We start from the raw sequence: 25,346 nt of genomic DNA, 5'->3' as shown, positions 1-25,346 counted from the left end.
ATTAGTGGTAGTAGTAGTAGTATTTCCGTTGGTCTATGTTCCTAACGATGATAAATGTTCAAATGAATCAGATACATGCTTATAGCTTCTCGCTATCTAGCTTGATGTCCAAGGTTCGACCAAAGGTTGTTAAAGTTCCAGAAACCCATAAATTCATGAGTTCTAGTGGATTCCGCAACATGACCAAATTTAAATTGATCCAGAAAAATTGTTCCTGGACCGTATTCAAATTGATTCGGAAAAGAGGTTCCTGGGCTGAATTGAAATACTTTAAACGTAAAAAGGTTCCTCATGGTCTAGAACCCATTTACGGTTGCCGATTTTCTCTCCCGGACGGGAATTGAATTTATTTACAATTCTTGGACCCTGGGATTGATAAAGATCCAGGAACCAATGAATTCTAATTGGTTCTATTGTGTTCCGCAACAGGATTGGAACATTTTTCCTTCCCACAATTTAAATTCGGTCCAAGTTGCGTATTTTTCATTTCAATACAGAACTTGGACCCTATTTACACTGATACGGAAAAAAAAAGGTTCCTGGACTGTGTTTAAATTCATCCAGAAAAAAGGTTTCCGGACCAAATTAAAATACTTAACAGATAAAAAGGTTCTTTACGGTCCAGAACCCATTTACACTTGCTGATTTTCTATCCTGGACCGGAATTGAATTTATTTAAATTTCCTGGACAACCGTGGTTCGAAACCTGGTCAGGCATGAGTGTACAGTTGTGTTTGTTCCAGCACCATTTCATGAGTTCCCAATTCATTCTCATCGTCGCTATTAACTAAAGATGTAGAAAAGCAACGTAAAATAAACAAAATATAAATACATAAATAGTCATATGCTGTAGGCTTATACTAAAAGGAGTGTAATTATGAAGTAACTACAAAAAATTAGGGGTACGTATCTGGAAGTAATGTAGATAATATTTCGATATAGTCTGTACTGATATCGAGTTTCACGTCTTCAAATTTCTCTGAAATTTTGTCGTTCTCATCGAATTTCTTCTTTCTCCTCAAAATTCGGCCCGAATTTGCATACAGTAGCATTGTGGCAGACTGCCAGCATGGGACATTCCTGCGCATGCGCGCCTGCGTTCAGACAGGATAACCAACTGAAATTGTTACAATAATCTCCACCTGTATTATCATTGCAGGTTCGACACGGAAAGGATTGATATAAATCTCCAGGACCTACTGATTCCCAGAAACATCAAGAAGTTCCTCCAACAATTAAAACAATCTAGATTCTTGGAGTGCGATATGGAAACTGCAAACAGTTTTGTCCAGAAGTATGGAAGAGACAAATCTGATGACGCTCAAGAATTCGTCAATAAATCCAGGAACAACATATTCACAGCCAAAGGCATACTTGATAGACTGGAGGTCCCGTTTTGGTTACAGTCTGGCACATTGTTAGGTGAGTGGAAGCTCTTTGTTGCGTTTCAAAGCCAAAACTATCATTTTCTTCACCAAGCACAGTAGCCAAATATCTTATTTGATTTCAATGTTGCTATTTAACGTCGTTCTTCTGTCACTTTTGGTTGATTGCGGGCAGGATGCGAAATTGTCGCCTCTATAATCCCCCACCAAAAATTTCCGGGTGGGGGGGGGGGTTGTTAAAACAACAGAAGATAAGCTATTAGTTTTGACTTCAAATAGACTTTACTAGGGATAATATCGAAAATATACAAAACGTGGTGTGATTGTGTCTTTCTCAAAAGATCATTAACACATGTACAGCGTTAGGAACTACACAATGTGTAGAAACACAGCTTCGACCTCACGAGACCGAATGCCACTGACCGATGCATTCAAATATCCGCTTTTTAGTGCCACCATTTCAACTGTTTTCTGCCGTGTGGTTCCATAGAGGGCGCTCAAATGTACCCATGTCAAAAACGCTCAGAACTTCCCGTGTGTATCACTACACAAAATTGGACACAATTTGAGTAATGTTTTATTTTCCAAATTTGGACATTTCCTTAGGTATCCGGTATACGATCACTTTACGTGTCTAGAGAGTTATAGGTGGATTGTAGCCAACAAGTCATGTACTTCACCAGTTATCCACAATTTTAAATATTATCCAATTTTTAATATTACATAAATCGACATCCACCTTTTAATTGTTTTTATTCATATTATTAACGTTTGATTAGTTAAATCTAAAGTAATTCTTTAATGGATTTCAACTTAATATTATCTGTGCTCGATATAGAGAATTGCAACATCAAAATTCGAAGAATTACATAATTGCATTCTACTTTTGCAATGTCCTTGAAAAAAAAATAGTAAAATCGATTAAACTGAAAAACGCATCTTCATATTTTATGAAAGAAATATTGAATTTATTGAAAATATCAAATTTTTCCAGTAATTGAACAATTTTTGAATATAGATTATAGACTTTTTTCCGAATTTTCACATCGATGTAATGTTTTTCCTAATGTACCTGAACCAATATGGCCTCCCTAAGGTTTGCGATTGTTTAAAATGGTGTACAAAATCACAAGATTCAAGAGAGGGAACATTTCTGGACGTTTCCTGAAAATTGGAGTCAGTTCCAAATATTAACATGGGTAGGTGAAGATTTTTACAAAGTAACGTTTAGGCCACATTGGGTACATATATGCCCAATATGGCCTAGTGATATTTTTTGTTCTTTCACATCACAAATGCAACAGAAATTGTAAAGAAAGTACCACAATGTTATTTTTTTATGTAAATAAGTATATTTATACACTTACATTTAATTTATATAACCACATAATGAGATCACACAAAGAATTACCATCGTTTACAAACCAATAAACAAGGAGTTGACTTGTCATAATTTGTCACCAGAAGAGCATGGATTACACATCACAGTCTGTGCAAACATAGGCGGAGTTTGAGCTTTTGCTTTGGGGGCCAGGCTCTGGGAGAAGCATATGATGTACCTGATGATTGTTGAATATCCCCTAGCTTATAAGGGGTCCGGAGACCTTCCCCCGGAAATTAAGTAACAACAACTTAAAAACACCGAATTCTAGGCCTTTTAGATTTGAAAATGTTAAATTTCCTTGCTTAAGTAAACAAATATTAATAAGTATATTGGTTGTCAGTTTTAAAAGAAGCAAAACTGTACGATTATTGCATTTTGCATTTCATTATTTTTTTATTGATACAAAACTCGTATTACTTTTAAAATGTTACGGTACAATAGTAAGCTTCAAAAATTTTAGAAAAATTAAATTGAAAAGTTCTTTTGATGCCTGAACAGTAACTGTTGACTCAACACAAAGTCATGTTACGTTTTTATTTCTTCAAACTGTACACATCAATTAAATCGTCTAAGACCCGCTATTGAGACGCAATTACACACATTCCATCATGCCAAACGTCAAGATTTGCGGTATGGCTTGATAACAAAAATGTAGTAACTGAACTTAATCATGTGTTATTTTTTTAGTCTTTTTTAAGTTGGGGGACTGGCCTCCCCTGGCCCCTACAGAACTCCGCCTATGTGTGCAAATAAAAGGTCCTTCTTCATCTTTAGTGACTCCTACGCACTCTACGTGAACATAAAAGTAACAAATGTCACATTTGCGCATGTCCTTCACAATATATTCCTATGTAGGCCATATTGAGTCTACCTTACACAGTGTTCTTTTTTCCTTCGTTATAAACAGGACTTTAGATAAAAGTCTAAACTAAGTACATTGTTGTAAAGTACAATTAATGAGCTATCATAATATGTACTAGAGATATAACCAAACACCTTCGCTTGGAAGATGTACTAAGTAATAACTTGACTATGCAATATTAGACCACGTACATCACAATCACGAGGTTCAAGCTATTTCGTTTCTTTGTCCTCAAGTTACTGTATTAAAGGTGCAGCCAACAGGTTCAATCACTTCATTCGGACAATCTATATGACATACTAACGTCATCTGTTGAATTAACCATGTAACTACTTGGAAACAGCAAATAGGTCATATTGGGTACTAGGCCATATCGGGTTCAGGTACCTTATTTAGCATTGTAATTCTGCCACTTTTGGCTAACCTCGACGTTGAAGTTCAATAGCTACATGGTGGACGAAATTGATTACGAACACTTGCAAACGTCCATGCCAACGCAGGCGTCAGTGGTGAGTCAACACATGTGTATATATTGTTTGTGTTTTGAATCATAATTGTTACTCTATTGTGACGAATGAATGTGTTCATTGTTGAAGGTTATCTTCGAGAGTGTGGCATCATATCCTACACAAGTGACGTCGACATTGGATTCTACGCAAAGGATTACAAGCCGGGTGTCCTTCTGGACTTTGAAAGCAGTGGTTTCAGCGTGGTGTTTGTTGACGGGAGGGTAAACGATAGCTTCGTGTTGTCACTCAAGAGGGATGGAGTGAAACTGGATCTCTTCGCCTTCTATGAAGGAGAGAACAACACCTGGATGGGCCACAGCAGCAGTTCAGGGGACAAGTTCCGGTGAGTTATATCTAGAGATCTAGAGACAGTGGCGGCGATTAGGGGAGGCGAGGGAGGCAGTTGCCCCCCTACTTTTTGCCCCTTTTGCTCCCGCAGTATGCTAAATCTTATGTATCAAGGGAAAGTAAACTGTTCTTGAGTAGTACAGGTTGACCGGTTCACAGCCCTCATTTGGAGCTCGAATCATCATGTGGAGCTCGCCGTAACCTACCCTAACCTACCCTAACCTACCCTACCCTAACCTACCCTAACCTACTCTAATCTACCCTAACCTACCCTAACCTACTCTAACCTAACCTAACCTAACCTAACCCAACCTAACCTACTCTAATCTAACCTAACCTAACCTAACCTAACCTAACCTAACCTAACCTAACCTAACCTAACCTACTCTAATCTAACCTAACCTAACCTAACCTAACCAACCTAACCTAAACCAACCCAACCTAACCTAACCTAACCTAACCTAACCTAACCTAACCTAACCTAACCAACCTAACCTAACCCAACCCAACCCAACCCAACCCAACCCAACCCAACCCAACCTAACCTAACCTAACCTAATCTAACCTATCAAAGGGCCTGAGGGGTCCATGTACCCTTTATGTTTGGCAACACTGCTGGGGGCCTAGTGTTGGCAATACTGTGGGCTCTTACTGTAGCCTTTTATGAGGGGGGACCTATTGTCCTCTTTTTACATTTAGCAACTCTATTGGATGTTCCTCCTTTGAGGCTTGGGTTTTGCCAACCCATCCGAAGAAAATTCTACTATATGATCTTTCACAGGCTAAGCTAACCTACAAATAGGAGTTGGCAGCACCGACTTATAAACCCACTAGCAGTGTTTCCAACTCGTCGTAGTGCAATAAGCCCGGTTCACAAACCGAAAGTGGAGCTCGGTGGAGCTCGCCGAATTATTTTTTAAAACTGCTCTGTGACCCTCTCGTTCTTCACGTCGTGGACGAAGGACTTCTCTGCGACCAGGATGACGCTGCATAGAGTATCGGCGGGCAGCGGACTGTTGAACTCGCAGACGACCTTGATGTTGGTGCGATCGTTGACCACCACCTTCTTTCTTTTCGTGGTATTGATGACGGACATGGGTCTGTGGGTTTTGAATTCGCTGGGCGTGTAGTACATGTCCACGTTTCCCTCGGTCACGCGTTTGTAAGCCGAGAACGCTTCGTAAAGTTTGAGGTAATCGTCTTTGGTCATGTCGAGGTTGTAATTCTCGCGCGGGAACACTTCGTTACGTCCATTTTTGAGATAAACGTTCTTGATCTTGCAGTCGTCGAATTCGCAAACAGATTTTTTCTAAGTCTTTCTGTTTCCAAGATAACCTACTTCCGGTCGCCATTTTGGATTTTCGAGCATAGGTTCTATTTATATTTTACTTACATATAGGCGTACATGATGAATCCGCAAACAGATTTTTCCTAAGTCTTACTGTTTCCAAGATAACCCCACTTCCGGTCGCCATTTTGGATTTCCGAACATAGGTTCTATTCATATTTTACTTACATATAGGCGTACATGACGAATTCGCAAACAGATTTTTCCTAAGTCTTACCGTTTCCAAGATAATCCCACTTCCGGTCGCCATTTTGGATTTACGAACATAGGTTCTATTCATACTTTTTCTCACGTATAGGTGTACATGATGAATTCGCAAACAGATTTTTCCTAAGTCTTACCGTTTCCAAGATAACCCCACTTCCGGTCACCATTTTGGATTTACGAACATAGGTTCTATTCATACTTTTTCTCACGTATAGGCGTACATGACGAATCCGCAAACAGATTTTTCCTAAGTCTTACCGTTTCCAAGATAACCCCACTTCCGGTCGCCATTTTGGATTTCCGAACATAGGTTCTATTCATACTTTTTCTCACGTATAGGTGTACATGATGAATCCGCAAACAGATTTTTCCTAAGTCTTACCGTTTCCAAGATAACCCCACTTCCGGTCGCCATTTTGGATTTCCGAACATAGGTTCTATTCATACTTTTTCTCACGTATAGGTGTACATGATGAATCAGCAAACAGATTTTTCCTAAGTCATGAATTGGAGGGTTCTATGACAACCTATATAAATTCTCGTAAGAGAACAGAAAACACACAAAAAAAAAAAAAAAAAACAATACTGTGGTCATTACAACAAATAGTCTTCTTCAACCCCAATCCAACAACCCAAAAATCATCCTAACTAGAACCATGTAACTATCTGCCATCTGTTGGAGGTTTTGTGAACTAAGTGGTGCTTTGTTTGTGTGTAAAAAATGCAATGCTTTTTGCACTTGGTTATCATCACCTAACATGTTATTAATTGTTTTTTTAAAATTAATTACAACTGAAAACTAATAATTAATATTATCTAAAGTTACTAATTAATATTATACAAGTAATTGATATATTTTTTTTGTTCTTGTTGCTAGTGTTGGGTAATTATAGTTGTTGCAAAATATTAGCTCTCGCGTATGACAGTTTCTGAGTTTTGTTGGGTATATATAGACGAATCGAAATTTTACATGGTATGTTAAATTGTATGTTAGGGTACATGGTAGGAGAAATCATTGTATATTAGAGCGCTCTTTTAATGATTTGCCTATAACTGCATACAGGCAGCCGTAAATTTAGCATAAAATATCCTGATCCTGTTTCTTCTAGCATGTGCGACGTTTGTTGTGGTGGGATCATTGGGGGAAATGTGATTCTCCCATGATGTCATCTGACTTACTAGCATATGCGATACGAAGAACAGGTGTGTATGTGGCTTACTAGGATTAGGCTCATGGTAATGAGGTCCTAGTAGCTGAAACGTTGTCGGGGTATTTTGCAAAAAATTTCCTTAAACAGTTAACAAATATAATATATATTTTTTTAAATTCACCTAACCTAACCTAACCTAACCTAACTTAACCCAACCTAACCTAACCCAACCTAACCTAACCTAACTTAACCCAACCTAACCTAACCTAACCTAACCTAACCCAACCTAACCTAACCCAACCTAACCTAACCTAACCTAACCTAACCCAACCCAACCTAACCTAACCTAACCTAACCTAACCTAACTTAACCCAACCTAACCTAACCTAACCTAACCTAACCTAACCTATCCTAACCTAACCTAACCTAACCTAACTTATCCTAACCTAACCTAACCTAACCTAACCTCAGACATTAGATGGATTTTATAAATATATTTAAAAAAATAGGTTAGGTAATTGTGGCTTCTACAGCTCGTCGCCAAGCGGGGTGCTCTTACATAAGCTCTTATCAGTCTGTAAGTTAGCAACAAGCAACCTGCGCTAGAGGTAGATGCTCTTGACATTATGAAAAATAAAAGCTTGAGTAAATTTAGCTAATTGCGTTTTTTTTTTTTTTTTTTTTTTTTTTACAGCTTCACTGTATAGAGGGAGGATGGAAAAAGAGAGCTCTACGGAAACTGACGCTCTTAACAATATTGTACGCCCGTGAAAATTACATATAAATAAGATTTAAGCGTATTATCTGCCTTCATGTCAGATTTTACCAACCTGTGAGCTGTAGTGTTTAGGAGACATGCGACCTGCTCAAATATGATACTGTTGACAATATTGTACGCCCGTGAAAATTACATAAAAATAAGACTTAAGCATATTATCTGCTTTCATGTCAGATTTTACCAACCTGTGAGCTGTAGTGTTTAGGTGACAAGCGACCTGCTCAAATATGATACTGTTGACAATATTGTACGCCCGTGAAAATTACATATAAATAAGACTTAAGCATATTATCTGCTTTCATGTCAGATTTTACCAACCTGTGAGCTGTAGTGTTTAGGTGACAAGCGACCTGCTCAAATATGATATTGTTGACAATATTGTACGCCCGTGAAAATTATATATAAATAAGACTTAAGCATATTATCTGCTTTCATGTCAGATTTTACCAACCTGTGAGCTGTAGTGTTTAGGTGATAAGCGACTTGCTCAAATATGATATTGTTGACAATATTGTACGCCCGTGAAAATTATATATAAATAAGACTTAAGCATATTATCTGCCTTCATGTCAGATTTTACCAACCTGTGAGCTGTAGTGTTTAGGAGACATGCGACCTGCTCAAATATGATACTGTTGACAATATTGTACGTATATTGTATTGTATAGGAGACTAGAAGCATATAATTTGACGAAAAAAAAAAAACCCAAGTAAGGTCATAGAGAATAGTTAAAAAAAGTTAACAATTATATTTTGCATTGCACGGCATTCGGTATTAAATAACATACCCCCAAAAAATCTCTGCATTATGCGTTCTGTAAAAAATTGCCCTACGTGCCAAACTGCTGTGTCAAGTGTACATTTTCAAAGACACTGTCGTACTTGTGTGCCGGGAAAGCGAATATGTGCGACCAAACTGTGCTCTAAGTGTGGAAAAAATATTACTATTGCCAACTTCAAGCGACACCAGCTTACTTGCAAGAGCACTGGAACATCTCTACCGCAACCTTCCAAGCGAAAGGTAGAAGTAACCTCTCTCGATGCATCGCCACCTGCCAAACGCGTCAAGCTGGCGAAGAAAGCAGACCGATTTGCGTTTGAGTATTTATTAGAAGATTTTGACATAACATCAGACAGCTTCTGCGATGTGCGTAGTTTTCTGGAGAGCGAGCGAGCTAAGATAATATCCATCCTCAACGATGTATTGGCCACACACTCCACTAAATTCTATGCTGTGCTATGCTGCAAGTATAAGAAACCGACTGATGAAATATATAAATTCTTCCATGCCACAAAAGCAAAAACACTGCATCAGGCAGATGTCACTGACCTCGACAGCATCTACGACAAGTTTGTCGAGGAGCTTGTGGCAAAGCACGAGGAGCATCAGGCTGAAGGCTCGGGCGGTTCGCTGTGTGGCGACCCCCACGAACTTTGTCTGAAACTTAACAAATTCCTGCCACTGGCAGGGTCTAGCTATATTGCCCTGCCACCCGAGGTTGAAGCAAGGAAAGCGGTTCTCAATATTCAGAACAAAGACACCAAATGCTTCCTCTGGTCGGTGCTGGCAGCATTGCACCCTGTTCACTGGGAAAACCACTCGTACCGTGTTAACCACTACACGCAGTATGAGTCGGAACTGGAGGATGCAATGGCCGGGATTGCCTACCCTGTAGAAGTCTCGCATATTCGCAAGTTTGAGGTTCGTGCTCGTGACTTGTTGGGCCTGCAATTAGCCATCAATGTTTACGGTCTCACCGAGGCAAACAACGTCCACCCCATCCGGGTGAGCAACGTGAGCAACAACAACGAGGCACGAGAAATCAACCTCCTGCTCATCAAGGACGAAACCCATCACCATTACACCCTTATCCGTTCCCTCTCTCGGCTTGTTTCGAGCCAACGGAGCAGTGATAGTCACCATGTCGAGGTGTGTCGCAGGTGCCTGTCCACTTTCGACAACCGAAAACAATATAAATTCAAACACTCTCGAGGACCCAACATTGCTGCTGAGAAGCTAGCTCGCCACATGCTCTACTGTGGTACCAACAAGCCTGCACGAACTATCCTGCCCGAACCTGGTCCAGTAGAGTGCTCTCGCATGCACAGTGCTATGGTGAAGCATCCTGCCTTTATTGTAGCAGACTTCGAGGCCTTTCTTCAACCTCTGTCTAACTGCGAGCCCAACCCCGAAACATCCTCTACCATTCCTTTCCAAATCCACGAGGCCTCGAGTTACTCCTATGTTGTGGTGTGGCGAGACCAACATATTGCCTCCGAGCCCTATGTGTATCGCGGTCCCGACCCGGTCAAACACTTCCTGGAGAGAATGCAACAGGAAGCCATCAAGATAGGGAAGATGCTGTTGGCCCCCAAGCCCATGCTGCCACTGTCTCCCAAAGACAAGCATCAGCACGAAATAGCTCTAAATTGTCCTGTTTGCAACTCGGTCTTCACTGACGATAACAAAAAGGTCCACCACCATGACCATTATGGGACCTGAAGCTACATTGGCCCATGGTGCAACAGGTGTAACTTGAGTGCCAAAGACCCGCGCTTCATACCGGTCTTTTTTCACAATGGCTCGGGATATGATTTCCATCACTTGGTCACACATCTAGGGTACGACAATGCAAGAATCAATGTCCTGGCACAAAACGAGGAGCGTTATATTAGCATCAGCAAGAGGGTGCCGATCCCCAACTCAAAAAACAGGAGCATCGAGCTTCGGTTCCTCGACTCTCTGAGGTTCCTCCAGGCAAGCCTGGATGCTCTTGCTGGGAAGCTCAGAGACGACCAACTAGCCATTACCACATCAAGTTTCCCGAACTTAGATGTCGCACTCATCAGACGTAAAGGGGTCTACCCCTACGAATACGTCACAGACCCTTCCAAGTTCGAAGAAGAGTTGCTGCCTCCCCAGGATAAGTTCTACAGCCAGCTGAGAGGTTCAGGTATTACCGACGAGGAGTACAAGCATGCTCAGTCTATGTGGGTCAAGTTGGGTTGCCGAACTTTCGGTGATTACCACGATGCATACCTGAAGCTTGATGTGACGCTTCTTGCTGATGTGTTCCAGGCGTTTCGGGCGACTGCGATAAACATTTACAACCTGGACCCTGTATATTTTTACAGCCTTCCTGGACTGGCATGGTCGGCCATGCTTCTGCTGACTAAAATTAAACTTTCACTTATCTCCGATATTGATATCATGCTTTTCATCGAGAGAGCTATCCGGGGCGGCATGGTCCAAGTGTCGCAACGCTTCGCACACGCCAACAATCACCACATGGCCACTGGTTACGACCCCTCCCAACCATCAAGCTACATCATGTACACCGATGTGAATAACCTTTACGGGCACTCCATGATGCAGCCACTCCCAACAGGACAGTTTGAGTGGGTTGATCCTTTATACCACGACATCGAAAAAGAGTGCGACAAGTTTGGGTTTTTTGCCGAGGTGGACCTTGACTTCCCCGAGAAGCTGCAGGATACATTCTGTGACCTTTCGCCTGCTCCGGAATTCAAGTGTCCACCTGGCTCGGATCAACCGAAGCTCGTCATGGACTTGGAGCCCAAAAAACGTTATGTGCTACACTACCGGAACCTCCAGTGGTTAATGCAGCAAGGGGTCTCGGTCAAAGCAGTTCACCGCGTGCTCTTGTTCAGGCAGTCTCCATGGTTGAAGCCGTACATCGAACTGAACACCAAACATCGCACTGCTGCCACTTCGGAACTTGATCGCGATTTTTTCAAATTAATGAACAATGCGGTATTTGGGAAGACTATGGAGAATGTGCGAAATCGCGTTGATGTGAGGTTGGTGACGAAGAAAACACAGTGTCGTCGACTTGTTGCAAGCTCGCTGTTCAGATCTCGAACAATTTACAACGAACAGATGTCTCTGATTCACATGAACCGGGGCGAGGTGCTACTCGACAAGCCCATCTATGTGGGAGCTGCAGTTTTGGATCTGAGCAAGTTGTGCATGTTCGAGACATATTACGACATACTACGTGCACACTACAACCACAATATCTCGCTCCTCTACACAGACACAGACAGCCTGGTGTACCATGTTCGCACGGCCGATGCATATGGTGATATAGCCAAAGTTCCAGCTCTTGTCAGGCTCTTCGACACATCGGGCTATCCCCAGCTAAACCGGTATGGAATTCTGCCCCGGAACAAAAAAATACCCGGCAAACTCAAGGACGAGAAAGACGGGGATGTGATTGTGGAGTTTGCTGGACTTCGTGCCAAAGCCTATGCAATTCGGGCCGAGGGCAGCGTTACCAAGAAGGCAAAGGGTGTAAGCAGGCAAGTGGTTCGGGAGCACCTCAAGTTTGAGGATTACCTCGAGTGCCTCAGAACAAAATCGCCCATTCTACAAAAAGAGCATCGTATCCAAAGCGTCGATCATGTGCTTACAACTAATATTGTCAGGAAAGTTGCTCTGGATGCACACGACGACAAGAGGTGTATTCTTGAATGTGGGGTCCACACACTTCCGTGGGGCCACTATCTCCTCCAAACTAGTAAGGCCTGCCCAGAGTGCAACAAAAAGTAATAGGCAATGCAAAATGAAAAAAAAAAAAATCAATTTTAATTTACTTCAACTTCCTCGATTACATGCATGGCACAGCAAAATTAAACTTCTGGGAAACTGCTTATTGTAGTTTGTACTTGTGTATATAAAATTCCACATTTCTTATTGTGTGCTATTTTTAAAATTTTTTTTTGTATCTAAAACTGTTCAGTTACTCTTTCATTCTTGACGTCATACACAAATGTTTTCTCTGCAATAAGAATGACGCTGCACAGAGTATCTGCAGGCAAGGCGTCGTGGAACTCGCATACGATCTTTATGTTGGTGCGATCGTTAACAACCACCTGTTTTCTTTTAGATGTGTTGATGACGAACATGGGTCTGCGAGCTATGAACTCGCTGGGGTTGTAGTACACGTCCATATTGCCGGAGGTCACTCTCTTGTAAGCTGTGTACGCCTCGTAAAGTTTCAGGTAATCGTTGTTCGTAATGTTTAGATTGTAGTTCTCGCGTGGGAAAACTTCATTCCTCCCATTTTTGAGGTAAACATTCTTAATTTTGCAATTATCAAACTGGCTAGAATCTTTCTCTTGGTTATTATCTTTCCCCGTCTGGAAGAGCACGACGGTAAACTCTGGCATATCGTACCGGATGCTGTTGAACTGCGTAGTAACATCAAATTCAAAATGGTTGCCGGAAGCAGGTTTCTGCACGCACTGGTAGCCGTAAAATTGGATGGGTACTTGGGGGTTCTTCAAGATGTCGGCTTTGTACTTGAGACCGTAATTAGATTCGTATTCTACCACAGGCATGCGCAGCTCCATGGACTGGATGACGCACTTGGCAGCGTCGGGTAGTGTGTTGGCAAGTGCTGCACCGTCTGCACCCAAGGTGCTGTAACGCATCAGCACATCGTTGTCGTTGGCGCTTCTGCGAAAAGTGACGCGTAAACCACCCTTCCACATGATCTCCGTGTAGTCGGAGAAAAAGCCTGGAAGCAAGCGCATGGGAAACAGTACTGTGTGGCTTCGAGTTTTGATTTTTATACCTGCTTCGAATCCCCCTGCCTGGTAGTATGCTGCATCGGTCTTGGAGAGCTTCAGTGTTCCCACAGCTGTAGAAGTAATCCCGGGGTAGTCAACCCTATGGATGACGGTGCCATGCTTTCTAACTTCCACTTGCGAGAACAGATGCGGTACAAAATTGTCCACAAGTTTTAAATTTGCATTGGCGTTAAAAGCTTTCCCGTTGTCTCTCTTCACCACATCAAACTTGATATACAAATCAGCTCTGTGAGGGTGAATGAACCCATCCCCGACGTCCACATCGTATTCAATCTCCCTGTTCGGTTCGTTCAAATTGGCGAAAGTGCGACGATTGGGTGGGAAGGACTGCAACTCGTAACTTTCGATTTGCTCCATGATTGTTATTTATTATACGTTAATCTCCACGACGGCGGTGGTAGTAGCTCCGGCAAAATTCACCACCTCCCCCTTCTCGTTTGTCACTGCCAATTCTATGTTGTCTATGCGATTACGAGATATGGGGAAGTATATCGGTGGTGAGGGTGTGTATATAATCGGTTCCATGAATTCAGAGTTTGGTTTGAACGTAGCGATGATACCTGTCTGCTTGTGGCTGCCTGGGATGCCATCCAAGGATTTGGTGATCATGCCTTCTGCCACGTTGCAATGTATGTTCAGAGTCTCGATAGCTAGAAATTTAGGAATGTTGGCACCGATGTGCTTGATGCCAGGTTCGAGCTTTGTGTTGTTCTCGAATCCCAGAAGCTCTCCAACAGTGCCTAGGTCTACTGTTTCCGTAGCAGACACAATTTCAACTCTGTGAGTTACAGAATTTTGAGATAGCAGTATATTTCTTGGCAATTGGGCTTGCAAGGTAGACAGATTGTACTGTCCTGGCATGATAACTATTTTTTCATTTCCAACAGTAATTTTGTTATTGTGCTCCGTGACATTGGGTATCAAGTACATGCTGTAGAATGCACGAAGAGCAATAGATTTAGGATAGATGATGTCGTCATGCAACGCGAGTTTCAAGACCGAAGTCTCGCTGGTGAGATGGAACACTCCCATAGTGTTTTAGGTACCACAATGCTTTCTGAAAATGCTCCACTGAGGGGTTATTTATTTTAGACATGTATGCGAGAACGGAAAGGCATAGGTGGCCGCAGTTAACATCGGTGAAACCCTGGATGCGTTCGTCATTGTAGTAGAGGTTGGCAACACTGAGATACTTCACCAACCTGGCAGGCGGTGTGCCACCGAACGAATCGAAAACAAATGCTTTGTGATCGTCAATTTTGAGGTAGCATATCCAATGTGTACCAGGATTTTTGTAGCTGTCCAGGTTGACCACGCCATACTCCTTTTTCTTCACAGCAGAGGGTAGAGAATCGGACATGAAAACACCCCTAAAGTTCCTTATTCCCAACAGTTCGATCAGAGATTCAATATCGAAGTTGGACAGGGCTTCTTCTTTTTTTTATATTTCTTCAAAGCATCGAGGTTGTTTTTTCGCTTTTTGGTCACACCTTTCCCCTTCTTTTCCATAGCCAGGTTGTGACGTTTCTGTTCTTCCAGCTCGGCCTTGTTCTTTTTTGCATCGATGACGGTTTTGGCAATGGCAGCACTGCCTCCTGCCAAGCTGCCCACTGCACCCAAAGCTGCCAAGATGGCCGGAATGCTGAATATGAAACCTCCAATCTTCTGCTGCTTCCGCGAATGCTGCAACTTTTTCAATTGTGGAGTGCTGAGCAGCAATTTCATTCCGTGTCCTTTAGACAAGCATGAACGTTTCTTCTCGCGTTGTTTCTTGGTGAGTAACCCATCGAGGGCACCCAGTGTTTTCAGATTCGAATATGGTATCTGGTACACGACGCCCTTGGCCTTCATGATGTAATTTTTTTTTTACGGTATGTTATTTTATATATGTTCAGAGATTTTTTGTTTTCCCTCCCGTGTAATTTTTTTACGGTATGTTATTTATATATACTTTGCAGCTATTAAACAAATTCGATTATGTGCTTTGTTTTCTTACCAAGAAGTTCTTTTGTCCCCTTGTACACGATTCGAGTTGTGTTCTCGATTAAAATGGATAGCTTCTCGTCGGATAACATGCTAGCGTATCGATCTGGTAAAAATAGACTGTATTGTCCGTTGAGCAACAGACGTACTTTAGGACCAAACTGGGTTGCAACAATTGAACCAGAAGTTATTGCGTAAGGTTTGTCCACTTCCAATTCCTGAATTTTTATATATTCGACTGACAAATTTAGCATTTGTTTTAATGCCTGGACGTCACTAATTTTTTCACTCATATCGAAGAAATATTTTTTTTGGTCTCGTAGATTTTTTACAGTGTGTTATTTATAGAAAAAAATTTCGGCATTGCCTAATGCGATCAAGTGATCGATGATCCTGCTGGTTTCAGCATTTGAAGCATACCAGTCGTCTGTATATCGTCTCCTCCCCTGTCTCCACTCGTGAAGTTTGTCCATCTTATCAGCCGATTTTTCATCAGCAGCCCGAAAAAAAAAGCATAGGGAGAAGAAGAAGATTTTACACCGCTTATTTTTCTCAGATGATCCAGAAGTATCATTTCACAGGGCAAGCGAAATTGTGGTGTTATTTTAACTAAATCAATAAGCTTTTTAACATCCTCGTGACTATCGTCGAAAGTAAATATAAATATTTTGTATAACACTTCTGTTGGTAAGTCTGTTATATGCGTAGACATTTTTTTTTACTGTATGTTATTTAATTACAGCCCCCACCCCAATTTTTGTTTTGTGTTCATGGCGATGGTGGTACCCAGTGCGGCGACCCGTTCACCCAACGATGCGTCTCTGCTCACGAACCTTTCGAAAGCTGCATGTTCCAATTTTTTGTCTGCTTCGTGACGTGCGTCCAGATTCGTCTGCGTGGTGTTGTAGGCGATGTCGTGATCTTTGCATGCCACGTCCAACGGATTCACACCCTTGTCTCCTCTCTCCAATCTTTTCTCGAGTTTGGTACCCGGTCCGCAGTATTGGTAGCCAGGTAGATGCATCTCGAAAGGTAACTTGTTGATGATGTCGTTCACGAGTCCCTTTCCTTCGGCCACATTCCAGAATTTGGGAGGCAGGGTGTTGATGATTTTGATCAGGTAACCTATGCCCTTGTCGTCGTTCACGATGAAGTTGGAAAGTTTCGTGCTGATCATGTCCACGATGCCAACCTTCTCGTTGTAGAAATTACGATTCCCTGCATTCTCTTCGCCGGCTATCACCAACAATCGGTCCACGAGTTTCCTAACGTCGTCCACCCAAACGAATTCTTTGGGTAACGTGTTGTAGCGTTTGACGCCGCTGCCTGTTTTGACCTGGTTCCAAATCGGTTTGATGAGATTCCTGTACTTCTCGCCGCTGCTCGATTTCACCCTATTTTGCGAGGCGTCGTTGTTCTGGTACAAGGCATCCGTCATGATCAGAATTTCCTTGTAACTTTGGTAATCTTCGTCGGTGTAATCTTTCGGCTGCTTTTTGGCGACGAGTTCCCACAGTCCCACCGTACCCGGATACCTGGTCCAACTATCCTTCTCTCCTAAATTAACTTTAATGTCGTTGCCTTCGAAGGTCACCTTCGATTTTCCAATCTTCCACACGACACCGCCTTCGTTGGTTTCCATGCTCGGATACAATCCGAACACTTCATCCTTGTCGAATTTCCCCGTGCTCAGGTAGTCTCGTGCCAAAGGTCCCAACTCGATCTTATCCGAAGACGAAGAGGTACTGCTTATGGCTTGACGTCGTGCCGGTACTTCCTTCAGTTCGAACGGCGTCGAAGGAATGCTCGAAATGGGCGTGGGTACGGCGTAACTTTTAGCTGCGAGTGGTACGAGTTCGTTGATCAAATTTTTATTTTGTTCCGTGACACTTTTAATTTCTTTACCTAGACCGCTGATGGCGTCGATCACAGGTTTATCTTGACGTTTCTTCTCTTCGTAGGATCCGCGATTCTCGGATTTCCAACCTTTGAAGCGTTTCACTAGATTTTCCCGCAACTTGAGATTGTCCTCTTCTTGAAATTGACGTTTTGACATTTTTCTATATACGTTGAAACGTTTCTGAAACGTCGAATTCTCAGCCTATACGTTCGGTTTTCGTAGTTTTCTTGCTGTCACCCTCTTGAGACTATCCACTTTTTCTAACACTCACTTTTTGTTGTAATGGTTATTTTATATATGCTTGTCGGACGTTTGAAAAAAAAGAACGTTTTTTTTTCAAATTTTATTTTTTAGCTTCTTACGACCTTTGATTTTTTTTGGATTTTTTCTTCTTGTTGCAAATCTGAAATTGTCCTCTTGTTAGCCTTTGAGACGTCTAGATAAACGTTTATTTTATTCCTATACTTTCCATGGTTTGCTTTTCGAGTCATGTCAATGGTCACGAATCCGAAATCACCTTGGTTCCAACAGTGGGAGCAGAATTTAGAAAATAGATTGTAATTCATTTCAGCCCCTACGTAATCATCGTGTGGGTGTTTTAAATTGGTGTGGTCTTGTCGAAACAAACATATGAAATTAGCGTTGTCGCGTAGCAGTTGTTTCGGAACCTTGGAAAAAGTTTGTGCCAGGTAGAAACAATCCAATCCTTTGTGACGACCTCGAGTGAAAAAATTACGAATCTCGTTTTGATTTTCCAAGATCATGTCGTCGAACACCACAACGGAATTCTCGAGACAATCGTCCAGTGGAATGATTTCAGATGCGAAAGTTGCAATGCCCAGTCCCTCGTACAGTTTCATAAGTTGCTGGTATTTCGGTTGTTCGAGACTTTTCGAAAATACGTAGAGGTGTCTGTTTTCCCAGTCTAACCAATTGGGTGCGAGGATAAAATTATCAATGAGCAGTGTCGTCTTTCCGCACCCCGAAGGACCTACGATCAGACAGCGGATGCTGTCGGGAAGCAACTCGCCGTTCTTTTTTTTTTCTCGTTTGACTTTCCGGATCCGGTAGACGCTTCACCACATTCCACGTACTCACAAGATCACTTCGTTCGCGTCGATCCAACTCTTTTCCGGAAGTCCCAGCCATTTGACAAGCAGTTTGTCACCTTTCCTGCGTAATACTTTCTCGATGAGGTACGTGTCGGGGTGTTTCGTTTTAGAGAGTTCCTCTTCGTAAAATCTTCCTTTCAAAATCTCGCCGCTACTATCTTTTATTATATACGTGTGTCGGTTTCCGGGTAGAACTCGAACCACCGTAAAAAGTTCCGTGCTCCAATTTTTTGTGAATCCCTTCTCGAAGGTGCGTTTGAATTTGCTGATCCTCACCTGGTCTCCAATTTTGTATTTAGCTTTCTTTGTCGTGGGTGTTTACTTTGGACAGTAAACGGTAGAAATTAAACGCTGCTCGTCAGATTTCGTAACGTCGGCTGGCTTCATGCCTATCGTTCTGTGTACCGTATCATTATAGGTGTCGACGAGTTCCGGCAGGATGTCGACCCATTTGTAATTTCCCTTAAGCGTGAATCGTTTCCACATGTGTGTTTTCAAGGTTCGATTGAATCTTTCCACGATGCTGGCTTTGATGTGACTGAAGGTCGAATAATGTCGAATCTTGTGTTTTTGAATAAACTTTTGGAATACGGCGTTGTAAAATTCCTTCCCCTTGTCCGTTTGCAGAAACCGCGGTCGTCTGCCGCCGCTTTCGCGAAAAATTGTCTTGAATGCTTCCGTGACGCATGTTCCCGTTTTCGCCTTCAAAGGTAGAGCCCATGCGAATTTCGAAAATGTGTCTATGACGGTGAGGAGGTACTTGTTGCTCTTGTTCAATTTATGTACGTTTTTCAAATTGCCGCTGCTCATCTCCACGAGGTCGCTTTGCCAGAGGTCGTCGATGCCCTTGGTTACCACAGTCAAACGTTCGTAGTTGCGGCGTGCAGGTTTATGCAATTCTTCGACAATGGCTTGCCTAGACATTTTTTTAGAGATTACGTTTCAAAAGAAGCACCAGCGTGATGGGATTCAAAGAGGGTGGCACCTCGCTCGTGTTTTGAATGATCAGCTTATCGCCGGCACTCACGTCGAAAACGGTAAGATCTTCGTCTTCGTGTATTTCATATATGTTGCGCGCTTCGTTCCAACGTGCCAGAGGAATGTTTCCTGCTTTCTGGACACCACGGTTCGATATCAAAGTCATGGTGGGAACGCTAGCTTTTCTGCCGTGAGACCAGTACGAGAATTCGTTTATCTGAATCGTGCCATCGAGGAGAAACTTGTAGTACGGATGATAAGGATGCAACATGTACAGTTTGTTACCTTCGACGAACGTGGAGATTCTCTGTTGATTGGGTACGCTGTTGATTTCGATGGCCTGCAGAGAATGCAGTTTAGCGAATTTAGTGTCGACGCCGAGCAGATTACTGTGAACGTGTCCGAGTTTATTTTCGATGGGCAGCAAATGCTCGACTATGGTATCCGTTACGGCAGACAACGACGGTTTGATTTTCACTTCCACGTTCAACTGCTTGTAGTTTTCGTTGAGTTCTTGTAACTTGGCACCGAAAGAAGCCAGCGTCGATTCCTGCGTGGATTCCAGCACTCCGACTTGATCTCTGATGTTGACGACGATGTTCTGAAGGTTCTCGACTTGATTCAATTTCGAGCTCTTCTCGGTAAGATCGTTCACGATGCTTCGCATCTCTGTAAACTGCGTGTGAAGATCGGCGACGCTCTGCGAAGTGGGCAGCGTCGACACCAGCGAACTGATTTCGTCTCGAATCTGTTGCACGTTCGCCGTTTCCGTTTCCAGTCGTTTCAGCATACGTGATATGTTCCTTTTCAAAGCGTGCAATTCTTTGGAGGTGGGGAGATTGGCCACCCTACTCTCGAGATCGCTCAAAGAAATTTTGATGTCGCTCGATTCGGATAGTGCCCTCACCGCTGTTTTCAATTTTTCCAAATCTTCGCTCGAAGGTACGCTCGTCCGTAACGATTCCAAGTCACCCTGTATGTTGTCCAGTACGTGATGAAAATGAGCGAGATTGGATTCGACGTTCAAATTTTCTAAATATTCGATCTTTTGCTGAACCGTGCTTAACGTGTCTTGAATGCTCGTCAACGCTTTCGCTTCAGCGTGAATATTTTTAATTTCTTCGTTGATCAATTCCAAGGACGCCTGAAGCGTAGCGATGGTGGTTTGAATGTGTTCGAAATCTTGATAGGCCTCCAATTGAATTTTTATGTTCGCGACGCTTTTACCGATGACCTGCAGTTCGTCCGACGATGGTAGGTTCGTCATGGTATCTTCCAAAGTCTGTAACTTGGATTTAATTTCTTCCAACGTGCCGGTGAATTCTTCTTGTAATTTGGAAACGACGACGTGCAAGCGTTCTACATCAATATCGTTCACCACGGTTTGAAGTTCGGAGAAATTCTTTTCGATTGTGGAAGTTCGTTCTTCGATTTCGAGTTTCAATTTTTCCAAATCTTCATTTTTCGATTGAAATTGCTGTAATTTGGCCAAATCATTTTGAAGCGAATCCACGCTCAACTGTATATTTTGAACGTTGTCGTAAGAAGGTACGTCGACATAATTTTTTATGAGCGTTTTCAGTTCGGAATCGATTTTCAGAATGGGGTCGAGACATTGCGTTTGGAGCGTAGCGATTTCCGACTCTAAACTTTTGTTTAAGGTCTCCTGCAAAGCGATCAAATCGGTCCTCAACTTCTTAACACGAACGTCCAACATGAGAATCTCTTCTGCATGGTCTACACGCTTGGTGTTGCCGAAAATGTCGTTAGGCATTTTTGGTTAACGGTTATTTATAATTGGATAGACGATTCGTAATTCTACGAAGAGAGGAATGAGTTTGTCGTAATCTCCGAGGAGTTCTATGTAAAAATAATCTCCTGCTGAAACATCGTACGCAATGTTAGAAAGCATTTTGTCATGCTTGATTCGAAAAATGTTCTTGCCGGTAGAAATTTTGATTTCGCCTACGTTTTCCGGATTCACGGCGATTTGAAGTTTCCCACTGATCGGAATTTCGTAAAAATGTAAATTGTTGTTGAAGACGTAAAAGGTTTTGCCCACGTCCTCATCCAATTTCGTCCAAATGCTGTTGAGGTGAATGATCAACAGACCATTGAGTTTAGGTAACACTGGAGGTAAGACTTCATGATCTGGTATGGTTTCCATGATGATCTGTTTTTTTTGAAACCGAACAAGTTCATAGGCATGTTGGTTATTTAAGGATACGGTCAAATTTTTTTTTTGTAATGACAGTCAAAGTGTTTTTTTTGTAATGACTAACAAAATGATTTTTTTTTTTTTTTTTATGAATCTTCTTCTGTTGAAGATGGGCATATGTTGCAGGTTTTGTTTTCTGCTAAGCGATAGTGCCCCCCCACGGCAGTGTGTGAATTCCACACTTCAGAATACACCTCTTATCATCGTGCGCATCCAAAGCAATCTTCCTGACAATATTGGTTGCCAATTTATGGTTGACGCTCTGGATTCGATACTCTTTTCGTAGAATAACCTCTCTCCGAGAACTGACCCCGAGCGTCCATTTTCAGCGAGTTTAGTGTTTTGTAGAGCGAGTTGGCAACACTGCCAGTGAGGTTAACATACATTATCAAAAACACATCGTGAAAGGCTACGTTTTGTTCGGGCACACGTACACTCACACACACACACACAAAAAACTAAAAAAATTATACACCATGAAAGGCTACGATGAGTTGGAAACACTGCTGGTGGGGTTAACATACACCATAAAAGGCTACGCCTCGCCCCGAGTTGGCAACACTGCTTGTGAGGTTAACATACACCGTGAAAAACTTCAAAATATCATATTGCAGAATTTTTGTAGAGTGGGTTGGCAACACCGACGAGCATCAAATAATGATTTCGAGCCTCAAATGATGATTCGAGTCTCAAATGATGATTCGAGCCTCAAATGATAATTCGAGCCTCGTCGGTGTTGCCAATTCCTATTTGTAGGTTAGCTTAGCCAGTGAAAGATCATATAGTGGAATTTTCTTCGCATAGGTTGGCAAAACCCAAGCCTCAAAAAAAAAAAAAAAAAAAACATCCAATAGAGTTGCCAAATGTAAAAAGAGGACAATAGGTCCCCCCTCATAAAAGGCTACAGTAAGAGCCCACAGTATTGCCAACACTAGGCCCCCAGCAGTGTTGCCAAACATAAAGGGTACATGGACCCCTCAGGCCCTTTGATAGGTTAGATTAGGTTAGGTTAGGTTAGGTTAGGTTGGGTTGGGTTGGGTTGGGTTGGGTTGGGTTAGGTTAGGTTGGTTAGGTTAGGTTAGGTTAGATTAGAGTAGGTTAGGTTAGGTTAGGTTAGGTTAGGTTAGGTTGGGTTGGTTTAGGTTAGGTTGGTTAGGTTAGGTTAGGTTAGGTTAGATTAGAGTAGGTTAGGTTAGGTTAGGTTAGGTTAGGTTAGGTTAGATTAGAGTAGGTTAGGTTGGGTTAGGTTAGGTTAGGTTAGGTTAGAGTAGGTTAGGGTAGGTTAGGGTAGATTAGAGTAGGTTAGGGTAGGTTAGGGTAGGGTAGGTTAGGGTAGGTTAGGGTAGGTTACGGCGAGCTCCACATGATGATTCGAGCTCCAAATGAGGGCTGTGAACCGGTCAACCTGTACTACTTTCTTGCCATCCCAGTTTTGGACCCAGTAGTGTAAGTTGGTAGTTTCAAAGTCATACTTGGTACGAGTGCTTTTTTAGCCTCTTTTTTATCAATTGAATATCAGTTTTTGACATATTTTGACAATTTTTTGTCTGTGTTTTAGCGTTTAGCGATGTTTTAGTAAAATTTCCCTTTTTTTCCCACTCATACTTGGTACGAATGCCACGATCTTACGTGATATAACTTAACCTATTCATTTTTTTGTGCTAAACTACACGAGAGCCTCTACGTGCTTTGACCTACTAGTAGTGTAGGTGCACGGGTTCAACGTCACCAAGTGGAGTTCACCAAAACCTCAAAAACTCACTTTCTCTCCACGTTCCGCGCCTCATTTATTGCGCTGACGATGTTTCGCAGCGAAGAAAACAGCACCAAAACCTCAAAAACTCACTTTGACCAACTGGGGTTCACCAAAACCTCAAAAAAACTCACTTTCTCTCCACGTTCCGCGCCTGACGAGTAGTAGGTGGAACCCAACGTTCTGGACCCATCCTTTGACCTATTTTTTATTTTACGACGTTTTACGGACTAAACTAACCTACAATGAGAGAAAAATGAACAGAAAAAAAAGCTCTGGCATCACTTTTTAAGCTATTTTTTACCTCCTGCAAATCTTGCTCTTATGCTACCTCGTCCTTTGACTTATTTTTTGAAATGACTTACGACATTTTCCTATAAGTCTATCTCCTCTTACTGTAAGGTCCCTCAGTGTAATCTACTACGACCTTGCTCTCAGCGTAATCTGCTACGATGTTCTTTTTTGTTTTTTTTGTTTTTAAAAAACTCATGTGTGATCTTCTGCGGTGTGTGTGTGTGTGATGATCAAAATTATTTTTGTTAAGACCCTCAAAAATAAAATAAAAAATATCCCGCCAGAGAGAGGGGTGCGTGGTGCCCAACACCAGTTCTAATGGTCATGGCTATCAAAGCCATATGCCTCTGTAGAGTTTCATGAGTTATTTTTTTTTTTATTTGCGCACCGAACTAACTTACATTGTATTTTATATAACCTAAAAAAATGTGTTGATTTTTTTTTAGTATGTGACAATTTTTTTTTTTTTTACGAATTATTTTTTAAAACTGCTCCGTCACCCTCTCGTTCTTCACGTCGTACGCGAAGGACTTCTCTGCGACCAGGATGACGCTACACACGGTGTCCTCGGGCAAGGTATCGTGGAACTCGCAGACGACCTTGATGTTGGTGCGATCGTTGACCACCACCTGCTTCCTCTTCGTGGTATTGATGACGAACATCGGCCTGCGGATTTTGAATTCGCTGGGCGTGTAGTACATGTCCACGCTTCCCTCGGTCACGCGTTTGTAAGCGGTGTAAGCTTCGTAAAGTTTGAGGTAATCGTCTTTGGTCATGTCGAGGTTGTAATTCTCGCGCGGGAACACTTCGTTCCTACCGTTCTTGAGATAAACGTTCTTGATCTTGCAGTCGTCGAACTTGCTGGAATCTTTTTCCTGGTTGTTATCGCGTCCGGTCTGAAAGAACACTACGACGAAATCTGGCATGTCGAACTGTATGTTGTTGAACTGCGTCGTCACGTCGAATTCCATGTGACTCCCCGACGCCAACTTCTGCACGCACTGGTAACCGTGAAAGTGAATCGGTACCTGTGTACTTTTCAAGATCTCCGCTTTGTACTTGAGGGCGTAGTTCGTTTCGTATTCCACGATCGGCATTCTCAACTCCATGCTCCGGATGACGCACTTGGCTGCTTCGGGTAAAGTGTTGGGCAGCGGCGTGGTACCGTCCGGACCCAAAGTAGCGTATCGCATCAGTGCGTCGTTGTCGTTGGCCGCTCTTCGAAACGTGATCCTCAGTCCTCCCTTCCACATGATCTCCTTGTAGTCCGAGAAGAATCCCGGCAGCAGACGCATGGGAAAGAGCACCGTGTGGTGACTTCTCGTCGATATTTTCGTTCCCGCTTCGAATCCTCCCACCTGGTAGTATGCTGCGTCCGTTTTGGATAATTTCAATGTTCCCACCGCCGTCGACGTGATGCCTGGATAATCTATTCTGTCGATGACGGTGTTGTGTTTCCTCACCTCCACCTGCGAGAACAGGTGAGGCACGAAGTTGTCCACGAGTATCAAATTTGCATT

At 42.5% G+C, this 25,346-nt stretch overlaps 1 protein-coding gene across 4 annotated transcripts in view; it reads left to right on the top strand.

The window, feature by feature from the left end:
• The window catches only part of LOC145996932 (ribitol-5-phosphate transferase FKTN-like), a 90,510-nt gene that overhangs the window by 28,518 nt on the left and 36,646 nt on the right, over nucleotides 1–25,346 (top strand). For all 4 annotated transcript variants that reach the window (XM_083133511.1, XM_083133510.1, XM_083133509.1 and 1 more), the window contains 2 exons: nucleotides 1,160–1,422; nucleotides 4,228–4,483. In XM_083133511.1, coding sequence (XP_082989637.1) covers nucleotides 1,160–1,422; nucleotides 4,228–4,483 — 519 coding nt within the window. The remainder of the gene's footprint in view (nucleotides 1–1,159; nucleotides 1,423–4,227; nucleotides 4,484–25,346) is intronic.

Source organism: Lepisma saccharinum, chromosome 13 (assembly GCF_977018435.1).
Source record: "Lepisma saccharinum chromosome 13, izLepSacc3.1, whole genome shotgun sequence".
NCBI lineage: Eukaryota > Metazoa > Arthropoda > Insecta > Zygentoma > Lepismatidae > Lepisma > Lepisma saccharinum.
The sequence above is the reverse complement of the archived record's forward strand: the minus strand, read 5'-3'. Positions and strand labels throughout refer to the sequence as shown.